The sequence below is a fragment of the Octopus bimaculoides genome, chromosome 10, assembly GCF_001194135.2.
Source record: "Octopus bimaculoides isolate UCB-OBI-ISO-001 chromosome 10, ASM119413v2, whole genome shotgun sequence".
NCBI lineage: Eukaryota > Metazoa > Mollusca > Cephalopoda > Octopoda > Octopodidae > Octopus > Octopus bimaculoides.
In genome coordinates this window covers 71,241,125-71,253,242 of record NC_068990.1, presented here as the reverse complement: position 1 = coordinate 71,253,242, position 12,118 = coordinate 71,241,125, and the positions used below count along the sequence as shown (strand labels likewise).

The following is a 12,118-nucleotide window of genomic DNA, read 5'->3' as shown; positions in this document are numbered from 1 at the left end:
GCTTTGGTCGGCCCGAGGCTATAGTAGAAGACACTTGCCCAAGGTGCCGAACCCAGAACCATGTGGTTGGTAAGCAAGCTACTTACCACACAGCCACTCCTGCGTTAATTCATTTAATATGAATTTTTCACACTGTCTGTTAACAATCCCAGCATAGGTGATGAAATTTTCATCATCTTTTTAAACTAAATCTAAACGCTGCAAGTGAGTAGTGAAGAGGAACTTCTTTTGAAAATTTTTGACAAAAAATCAATTGTTTCATTGAAACAAATCTCACCTAGTTTCTTTGGGAGAATATAAGTACATTTTTTTTCATGTTAGGCAAGGGATAACTTCCTTAAAAGTAGTCGCACCTTCCCGTCATTCCAATTTTTAAGATTTCTTCGTATCTTCTAAAATATGCAGAAAAAGTAGTACCTTTTCCTGAGTTATAAATAAATTCTCCAATTGAGTTTGCTACGCCGACTGGTGAGAATGAACATGAAGTACTTTCAGACTTCTTCATCATTAATTCCAGCAACTGTTGGTATTGTTGCTGTTGTAGTTGTTATTGTAACTGCTGTTGTTGCTGTTGCAACTGCACCAGGCAAGCCAATAAGTTTTCCATGTAAATGATATTTTTCTTTGATTTCGTACCAAAAAAATTTGAACGCCTGGCGCAAGCTTCGAATATCTCATCGCCACTTTTATATCCTTAAAACGTTTGGATATATAATTTAATGAAGTGGAGATAAAATTAATGTCATCACAAGACGTACTTTTTATTTTTTACTTAGCAAAATGCAAGATTCAAAAACACCCTCTGACGTCATCAACGATATAACAATCAGACGAGTCCATCTTTTAAACACACAGGTGTGTTAATGTCTATCACTACAGCAGTAACAAAAAGCAACAGTATAATATTAGAGTGAGAAGTATAAATGTTATACATGTAGAAGGTAGTGATACCCCAATACCCACAGTTACACATACACAGGTAGATTTGTTAGTAGGCAAATATATATAGGTAGGTAAATGGATATCTAGATAAAAAGATAGATAAGTAGATAAACAGGTACATAGGTAATACGGACAGACAAGCACACACATACATACACAAAAGGAGATGGAAACACATGACCATATACACAAGCACACTCCACACACATACACAAAGACACATATGGAGACACACATACAGTCACACATAGACACACTCAAATATGCATACACAAGGAGACAGGGGTACACACACACACACACACACACACACATAAACATGTACAAACACATAAATATGCAGAATATATACATACAAGTGTACACACACACACACACACACACATGCATACACACATACATGTGTATACACATGCACATTGATGCACACAAACAAACATAAAGAACGCAGTTCCGATAATGGACAGAATCAACAACTATTGAAGAGGTTGCAACAAGCAACAAAAATTTTAGAAAAACAAAAATAAATAAATAAGTAAATGAGTGGAAATTGAACTGGTGAGTGTTAATTAATAAGGCATTGAAACAGAATGACTCTCCCCAGACACAACAAAATGTAAATATTATAAAATGAATAAAAGGAATATGGTAACTGTTTTGCTACCATTAACAAGAAATGACATGTAAGGAATTACTTGAACATGAATGCACCATGAACTTAGCTCACTGAAAACCCATTACCATTCTATAATCTTTGCACTAGAGTTTCAGGAATATTCACTCTTACATATCTCGTTGTAGCAATGCATGCTTGTTTAATTAGATACACAAACATCAGATCAGAATCCACAGGCACACACAAATTTAAAATCACCACTACTTACTTGTCTTGAGCAGGAGAAAAGGTAAGTTTAAGATTCCTGAGCTTAACTTTAGGGGTGAAGCCACATATTGGCAACAATGGCGAATACAGGAAAATATCTGACTTTGCCACAAATAACTTTTTTAGGTCTTCAGATAAACCTGCAAACAGAAATTGAAAGAACATTAGGGCAATTCTTAAAAGTTTTTTATAAATTACTTAGAAGGGGTGAAGAGTCTCTCAGTGATTAAATGTTAAGTTTGAGCAAGGGAAATTAAAAGTGAGCAGAAATAATAACACAGATAACACAATGTATATTTATGTTGATTATAAACCAAATATTAGACATTAAAATATTGGACAAACTTTTAAATAATAATAATATAAGTGAATGTTTAATATCACAACAAATTTCAGGAATTAATTTGATAGCCCCTTGACAAAGTCATTTGTTTTGTTTATTTCTAAATCTATGACTATATATTAGACCAACAGATGTCGTTAAGAGATCTTAATGTTACTCTGCCAAATCTAATGTTATTGTCATCTAGGGATTATTAGCCAAATATATTTTGTTTTATTTTCCATTGAATGATTACAATATTCAACTGATCCCAACTATATTAAAAGACAATACCACAATGAAAGATATAGATTTTTCTGTTATCTTGAGATATCATCAGTAAAGAGGTTATCAAATTCTATATTTCTAATATAAGAAGATGAACCAATTAGGGACCATATCGCATAAATAACCTTCTAACAGCATATTCTATATATATATTTGAAGTTATAGATGCATCAATACATATCCAACTGCTACACAACATATAAGCATGCAAAACCAATGTTTATTTATACAATTAACTAAAACTAATATCCACACTACCACATCCAAACAAATCCAGAATACAAACCCAGACACACATTCACAAATTTTGTATTTACCATTACTTTTACAAAAATTTTTCTTCGTCACACTTGGTTGAAATTCCTCTAGGACTTTTAAGGATCCTTCCAAGTTGCTAGCAAGAAACACTGACTTGTCCTTTGCTGGGCTCTGATTACCAAACATTTTTAATTCTTGCTGAAAATGAGAAAAATGAAAAGAAAAGAAATGGATTGGATTACTAATCAATTGTAAAAATAATATTAAGGAGAAAGAAACTGATGCCAATGATTTTTAGAGATCAAGCTCTCTCTCTCTCTCTCTCTATATATATATATATATATATATATATATATATATATCACTCATGCTGAGTATGTGTGTGTGAGAGGAATTTCATTAGTGCAACAGAGTTGGAAAGACCCTTACAAAGCATCAACAGTAAGCTATGAAAAAATTTTTAATCTATGCACCAAAGGGAAAAGCAAAAACTTCATCATCGGCTTATCCATCGAAGAAGACATGGTCTGACATGCAACAAAAAAAATTAAATAAAGGTATTCTATTGTGAAAATTGCCCACAACGATGGTATATTCAGCCAGTATATATTAGAATCAAAGAAAAGATAAATAAAAACATATTGATACTCTACTAAAGTAATAGATTGGCAGCAGCAACTGTGTAAACCTAATCAAGGAGGTTTTTGATCAAAAGTGTTCTCGCCATAACCATCTTTATCTTGTTTCCAACATAGTGTATCAAAGAATAAATTATCCAAAGGTTTCTTTTTTCCCTAAGATGATATTGTGTAATTTGAGGAAGATTTGGATGCCATTTCAAGTGACTAGTAGTCTCTGCAAGTCACAAATTTAATTATTTAGGCCAAATATTGGATATAGATTAATAATTCTTTACTATAGACAAGTACATTGTGGTAACAGTTATATTTCATTAATTATGGAAAAAGATCTTAAGTTTTAAGTACTGTAATTATGTCAGCCACTACTGCAGGCATGATTGTGTGATTGAGTAGTTTGCTTCTCAACTATGTGGTCTTGGATTCAGTCCCATTGCATGTCACCTTGACCGAGTGTTTTCTACTATAGCCCTGGGCCAGCCACAGCCTTGTGAGTGGACTTGGTAACAAAAACTGAAAGAAGCCAGTCATATATGTAAATGTATGTACCCTCACCTTGACAATGCATAACAGTTATAAATGAGCTTCACTGTCATACAAGCTATGGCATTCATTTCCAGTTTTCCATAAAAAACATGTCTGACCATGAGAAATATTACTTGCCTGAAACAGATGTGAATTGGGAAAAGGAAGGGCATCCAGCCATAGAAAATCTGCCTCAACATGGAAAAGTAGATGCTAAATGATAATAATTATGATGACTACTTGTAGTCAGTAAATAATTATAAAGAAGAACATTTATATTCTTGCAGGATAAGCATAATTTCTGAGAAACAGAAAGGCATACTTATTAAGAAGCAGTTGGAAGCCATTCACAGAGATTCCAGACGGGTCTGCCATTTAGCAAAACAGTGAAATAAACTTACCAAAAATTTAATGCATTGATTGCTTTCATTAATATAATCCTCTTGGCCATGGGTTAACAGTGCCAGCTGACAAAGAAGTTGGGTGTGCTGAAACGAAATGAAAAAAGAAATTAAAATTATTGATTAACAAACATATGGCTATAAATTTTGTAAAAACTTTTATAACACATATAAGTTCTGTAAAACTTTGATGGCACATAAGACACACTTGTTTTCCTAAAAAATGTCAGAAAAAGAAAATCACCCAACATATTACATGCTTTAATACACTAAAAACTTTTTCCCTAAATATGTACTGCTGAAATTGGGATGCATCTAATATGCCCATTTGTCTGTTATGCTATCAAATATCACCATCATCCTTTAACATCTGTTTTTCCATGCTAGCATGAGTTGGATGGTTTGACCAGAGCTGGCAAGCAGAAAAGCCTCACCAGGGTCCAGTCTGATTTGGCTTGGTTTCTACAGCTGAATGCCCTTCCTAACACCAACCACTTTATAGTGTGTGTGCTGGGTGCTTTTAAACTGGCACCAACACAAGCGCTTTAACATGGTGCCAACACAAGTGCTTTTTATGTGGCACTGATACAAGGCTCTTGCAGACCAATCCTATTCATCAGGGGAAGCGGCCTTAAAACTTTTGCTGTGGGAGGATGAGTCATCTTCTTGAGTACAGCAAGGCACCAGAAACAGTAAAATATTTAGAAATGAGGCAATGAGAATCATGTAATGATATTATCAGTAAGGGGACATTTGTTGTTGTTTTTTTTTCTGTTAGCTTTTTAATGAGGGGCTTTGTTATTATTTAATTTCAGGTCTGCCCTGATTGAGCAAACCTGGAGTCAAAGTATTCCAACTGAGGCCATCATGCCTTTTGCATATAACACAAGTATTAAATTGCCCAATGTGTTTTTCCATTTTTAAGATAGAAGAGTGTAAGATGAGGGAGATTTGGCTGCTATTTCTAGCAAATTGAGCAATTACAGAGATATAGGTGGATACTGATGCTGTTCTTTCTTTATACTACTTTTTGTTTAAATCACCACATATGGTATATGTATGATTCACTGTATCAGTTTAAATCAATGAACAATTCAATATATCAGTATGAATAAACCATGTCTATATACATTCTAATACATCTTTTTAAATCACCATATGTTGTTAATATTGGTTTCAAATTTGGGCACAAGGTCAGCAAGTTATGGAGAGGGAGTAAGTTGATTACATCAACCCTAGTGTTCAACTCGTTCTTATTTTATCAACCCTGAAAGGATGAAAGGCAAAGTCAACCTCAGCAGAATCTGAACTCAGAACATAAAGACAGATATGTTATCAATAATAATAATGTACAAATGTATCAGTTTAAACCAACTTCTGTAATTAACATGGGTAGAATTAAATGTATCAATTAATAAGCCATTAGATATTTCACTCAAGATCAAATAAACAGGATCAGTGATCAAATACCTGTTTCTAAAATAGTTGGACTATTCAAGATAATCACCTGATACAGGTGACAATAACTGCTATAATCATTATACCATTCAATTCTATGTTCCCTGCTGGCAGAATGGGTTGGATGGTCTGACAAGATCTAAGGACTGCATTGTGCTCCACTGTCTACTTTGGAATGGTTTCTATGGCTGAATGCCCTTCTTAATTCCAGCCACTTGACAGAGTGTACTGAGTTATGACATCAGCATTTATGAGGTTGTCATGCAAACCAGCAAGACTAAGATCCCCTTCAGTTGAGTAGGGCTACAGTAGATAAAGAGTTGGCTTTATGCTATGAGATAAGGAATCAGAGTATGAAAGAAGGGTCCAAGACAGAAAAGGTTTCTTACTGTAGAGATGCTACAAGGCTACTCATATTTTACAAGAGAGAGTGATGATGACCAGGGTGAAGTTAAGAAGAGATAATAACAGTGAAGATGTCAGGATGGATCCTCAAAATAGAGGTGAGTAGAAGTGAGTGAGGACAGGAAAGCAGGAAGGGTAGGCGAGTTAAGGTTTCAAGAGTATGTAAGAGAGGGTGAAATGATTCATCATCATCATCGTTTAATGTCCACCTTCCACGCTAGCATGGGTGGGACAGTTTCACAAGAGCTGGCCAGGCAGAATCCAGCACCAAGCTTCTGCAACTGTTTCGGCGGGATTTTTACAGCTGGATGCCCTTCCTAACACCAACCACTCAGCAGAGTGGGCTTAGTGCTTTTCATGTGGCACAAGCACAGGCGAGGTGAGTAGTGCTTTTTACATGGCACAAGCACAGGCGAGTTCATTTTTGGCAAGGTTTTTACAGCTGGATGCCTTTACTAACAGCAACCACTTTACAGTATGGACTGGGTGCCTTTAAGTAGCACCTGCACTGACAAGGTCACCAAGTACTTGCAAGACAAAGAAATGAAACTTTCAAGAGGGGAGAAGGCATTGGAGGAGGTGATCTTGTGTTGTGTGATGAAAAAGTTATAGTGAGACAGATACAGGTGTCTTGCTGTAGAGGAAGTACAAGGTTACCTGGCCAGAGAGAGAGATCAGGAATGAAGACAGAAACAAGTACACTACTGCAAAGTAAATACATGATTACCCAACCTGAGGGAAGTACAAGAGAAGGAGAGAGTGAGTGGGAGACAGCAGGATAGAGAGTGTGGCAAAATGCCAAGTACACTCAGAAGGAACCGGGATCAGAATATAAATGTGATGGTTGAGTAAAGGACCTTATAAAACTGACATTTTTTTTTTATGTAAATATATATATATATATATATATATATATATATATATATATGGCGTTAGGAAGGGCATCCAGCTGTAGAAACTCTGCCAAATTTAGATTGGAGCCTGGTGTTGCCATCTGGTTTCACCAGTTCTCAGTCAAGTCGTCCAACCCATGCTAGCATGGAAAGCGGACGTTAAACGATGATGATGATGATGATATATATATATATATATATATATATATTTAGTCTCGATTTAATATTGTGTTGGGGAAGAATCAGATTCACAATATAGCAACCTATCACAATAAAATATTTGTTGGGTATGTACCTGTTTCACATGTTCCGCAATAATCAAAGTCTGCTCAGGTGTGACAGTAATATCTACATTTGATGGTTGACCAAATTTACAAATATCAGTCCTGAAATAAAAAAAAATAAAAACACAATAAACCAACAGGATCAAGATTGTATTTCCAAGATGTTATTCTTTAATCTATTAGCCAGGAGGGAAGGACAGTGATTATAATACTTTACAGGCCGATCAAGACTAGTGGGAGCTGAGAGGGGAAGAGGAAGGAGATATTTTCGAACTAGAGACCTGGATCCAAGTACTTACAAAAGAAAGGACTCCTCTCAGGGCATCCAAGGACCATGGGGTGGTGGTGGTGGTGGTAATATTAAACGAAGATATGAATTAAGTTACACCAATGTCTGAGCATTAGACCTTCACAAAACCCATTTATAATTAGTCACACTGAGTTGTAGGCAACAACTGGATAGTTGAGGTGATTTTGTCTTGTCTATCTACTCCCCTTTAGATCACTGATATTGTCATATACTACCTGGAGCAGAAGACATTTTACCAACCTATGAAGTGACATCATCCAAACACCTATTCCAATGGTTCTCAACCAGGGTCCGTAAGATTTTTTTGGGGGTCTACACAAGCAAAATAGTAATTTGGAGCTCCACAGTATCATTTTAAGGATTCATAGAAAAATTTGCTTTAGATGTATTTATTGCAAGAAACAGCTAGGTTTTTTTTTTCTCTAATGTTTAACATAGTCCAACATGTTTCTTGCTGGGTGAACATGAGAACATGTGAAAAACAAAATAGGAATTTTAAAGGATTTATCTATAAAACTAGTATTTAAAACATCAAATGGTTATGGAGATCCACTAGAATAAAATAGTAATCAAAGGAATCCATAGGTTAAAAATGTTTAAGAACCACTGATCAATGGAAAGATGAATGTAAACATATCTCAAAAATTACATTGGCAAAGCTATCCTACCCCATAGTTTTACTGTTTCACACCCATTTATACATGCTTACACAGGTGGAGGGGATTTATTTGTAGAAACAATTGCTTTTTACAGTAAATTTCCTTGCCTACCATGAACCATTCAACTGTAAAGTAAGAATGGAATTTGTTTTAATGTCCCCTTTTTCATATTGGCAGAGTTGGACAGATCTCCAAAATTACCAATCACTGCAATTTTGTATCATTTCATTTTTGGAGTCTGACCTCACTATCTCACTCCATGCTTCTTTGGTCAAACAAATCTCTATCATCACAGCATTTCTATTGCCAGTACATCTGTAAACTGGCATTTCTCTTGCACACTTAAAATTCATTTAATACCCAACTACCTCTCATACAAAGTAGTGTTACACTTTTAACAGATCATATTTAATTCATTTTACCTTAGTTTCTGCACATCTCCCATACTTGATGCCTGTATCTCACTACCATTCAACATTACATTTTGGGCACAAGCTTCATATAACTGCCTTTTTCACAAAGAAACTTTTTGCAGTTCATTCCTTACTACTGGAACAATCAATGCAGTTCTATTTAAATAACGTGGGTAGCAGAAACTATTGACTAATTCTTGTGAGTCATCTGAGCTCTACCACATTTCATAGCTATCTCTATTGTTAACTACTTTTAACCATTTAACACATCTGAAGTTCTGCTTGTTTATGTCTGCCAAAGACACCCATGTTTTTTGAAAGCTATCTACCCAAAAATTTTCTAGTGTCTCTACTTATATATACTTGCTCTAGAGTCACTACTTTCCCATACTTGCTCTATTCAAGTATTTTCAGAGATTTAATCCAATTTAAAAAATGTTTGTTGCATACAGAGAAAAGTAGCAAAAACAGAAAAGGAGCTCATTCTTCCCCAGTAATACTGTATCTGATGGCATAAAAGATGTATGGCCAAATTAAATGCAGCCAAATTTCAACAGCACATAGCCAGAGAAAAAAAGTTTTTAATGCATTAAAGCAAGTAATATAAACCAGACTGTATATAGGACCCAGGGTGAGTTTTTTGAGGAAAAAACGTATCTTATATGCCATCAAATACAGTACATATAGATTCAATAAACTCTCAGTGTTTATGATTGTTCTCAACCACTTCAGTTTCATTGAAATATATGTTCAACATATACTTTTGAGTGAGAAGCTCGCCCAATTTGGAGAAAGAGATTGATTGATATTTCAACACGAGATGGCAACCTTATTTACACAAAAATAGGAATCTGTGAATTGTAAAAAACAAATTAATACAACAAACCCAGTCAAAATATTTGGTTGTAACATAGTTTCTTCTTCTTCATTTGCATCCTCATTAAACAATTCATCCAACAGACCATGCAACTCTTTCTCTGAAAGGAAAAACAACACAACTTGTAAAACAGTCAAAAGTAAAAAAACTTAGGTATAATGATACCAGCCAAAAATAGTTTGTGTTACAAGAACAACCTGTATTACTTTTCTAATTTTTCATATCATCACCTTCCTTTAACTCTTTAGTATTCAGATTTTACTATCAAATGTAATGCTTATTTATTCACACTATTTAGAATTAATTATGCATTATCTGATAGCTGTGAAATTTGTGATGTGATTCTTTACTTTGGGAATATTGTGGGATAGGTGTAAGGAGCTGGATCTGGCTTGTTTTGAACATAAAGGAAGTAAAATATTAGGTTGGATACAGTCAGTTTAAATGCTAAAGGGTTAGTATCTCTTTTTCCATACTGACATGTGTTGGACAGTTCAGCATGAACTAATGAGCGAGAGAGCTGTGCCAAGCTCCAATAACTGCTTTAGTATGATGCCTACAGCTGGATGCCTTTAACACCAACCACTTTACTGAGTGTACTGAGTACTTCTTTTCATGGCACCAAATAATCACAAGACAAAATAAAACCCATGAGGAGAGTATAGTACTGAGAAATATGAAAGTATGATAGAGGGACAGGAACAAAAAGTCTAACAGTTTTGGTTCTTGAGAAAGACTATGAGTAGACCCTGTCTCCTCAGAAAAAGTGTTAATAAAAATATTTTCTAACTTATTACTCCATTCAGGTGTAAAATCGTCCTCACTGTCACTATCGTCACTTTCAGTTTCAGATACAGAAATATCTGATTCAATCTCATACACCATGTGCTTTTGTACTTCACTGATTCTTTTTCTCAATTTCTCCATATCTTCCATTGGAAAACCCTCAAATTCGGATTCACTGCTTGATAGCATGAAACTCTTATTCATTTTCAAAGTTGAAAAAATCGACGCAGAAAAAATGTGGAAAAAAATCTCTCAAAATTCACTGAGTTCAGATATCATGTCAGACAATGTCAGATACTATAACACAACTATTTACAAAATGAAATCACGTTTTCACAAATGTACTAATGAGATTTGAGTTCAAATTCACATTTAAATAACAATGGATACGCTTGGCCGGCGACAGCCAGGTTGGTTGTTTGAACCAAAAAGTTTTCCAGCTGCCTGCGGCCAGGTTAGTATCAAAAGGGTTAAGATAACTCACTTGACACACGCACCAACCGGTCATTTCTAAAGTCTTCATCATCTGGCAGTTCATTCTCAGCTTCAGCTAAGTAGTTATATTCTGGGTCGTTGGCATCATCATCGAGGGCTTCACTAGGGTCTTCTACATCTGTAATGATGAACCAAAGTGAGAAAGAATGGCAGAGAGAGAAAGAGATTATAAAAGGAAAAAATATGAATGAAGGCAGAAAAATAGAAAGGTAGAATAAGGGTAAAAAAGAATGTGATTAAAGTGGGAGAGGAACCACTGTAAAAAAGAAAGAGAAGGAAAGATGATGATATGAAGAAAGAAAGAATGAAAAGGAAAGAGAATGTAGTGAAGAGTAAATGAAAGAAAACAAATACAGAGATTAATTGACTGACCTTGGCTTTTGGTGAGTGATTTTAAAAAGTCTTTCCAATCTTTATCATTGCACTCTGTGTCATACATATCTTCAGTAATGTCAGGGGCTACAAAATGAGCCTCTAATTCAGTCAGAGACGTGTCATGCAAAGGTAGTTTAGAACGAGTTCGACGGGCAATTGTCTCTTCAGACACGTCCTCCTGTGAAAAACAAGAGTGTAAGTAATTTAGAGTACAACAGGAGAGCACGAATTGCTGCCAATGAAGAAGTACATTCAATGATTTTATTGTCTTGAATAAGACATAAGCCCCAAGTTAAATGATGTGTATATATGATGGAAGTCCTTGTTGGTTTCAATAATGGAATGTTAAAATGCTTGGTCAATGGATCTACCTATTGTGTAAGTGGCTGAATATTCACATACAGAGAGAGAGAGAGAGAGAGAGAGACAAGGCTGCATCTCTGAAATACATGCACAGTTCGACTGATGAGCTTCTCCTATTTCCATTTACACAGTTCCACAAATAAGGCTCAAGTTAACCTTAAGCTACAACAGAAGACAGTGACTGGGGTCATGGTCAGTTAAATCAACTCCTGTATACTATATTCATAAATTAAAGGTGCATTAAGCAGCACTGAATGAAATATAGTAATGTATAGTTTTATTTACAGTCTTCACTTCAGACAATTTGTGTAGCATATTGCTTTTCCCTGTCCAAACATACACCATCATCATCATCATCATCATCGTTTAACGTCCGCTTTCCATGCTAGCATGGGTTGGACGATTTGACTGAGGACTGGTGAAACCGGATGGCAACACCAGGCTCCAGTCTGATTTGGCAGAGTTTCTACAGCTGGATGTCCTTCCTAACGCCAACCACTCAGAGAGTGTAGTGGGTGCTTTTACGTGTCACCCGCACGAAAA

At 35.4% G+C, this 12,118-nt stretch overlaps 1 protein-coding gene across 1 annotated transcript in view; it reads right to left on the bottom strand.

The window, feature by feature from the left end:
• LOC106875903 (GON-4-like protein) overlaps positions 1-12,118 on the bottom strand; it is a 79,860-nt gene that overhangs the window by 47,096 nt on the left and 20,646 nt on the right. The window contains exons 6-12 of the mRNA XM_014924219.2: positions 11,210-11,390; positions 10,827-10,955; positions 9,566-9,656; positions 7,309-7,399; positions 4,258-4,344; positions 2,753-2,891; positions 1,827-1,965 (exon numbers count right to left, since the gene is read on the bottom strand). Of these exons, the coding sequence (XP_014779705.1) occupies positions 1,827-1,965; positions 2,753-2,891; positions 4,258-4,344; positions 7,309-7,399; positions 9,566-9,656; positions 10,827-10,955; positions 11,210-11,390 (857 nt within the window). The remainder of the gene's footprint in view (positions 1-1,826; positions 1,966-2,752; positions 2,892-4,257; positions 4,345-7,308; positions 7,400-9,565; positions 9,657-10,826; positions 10,956-11,209; positions 11,391-12,118) is intronic.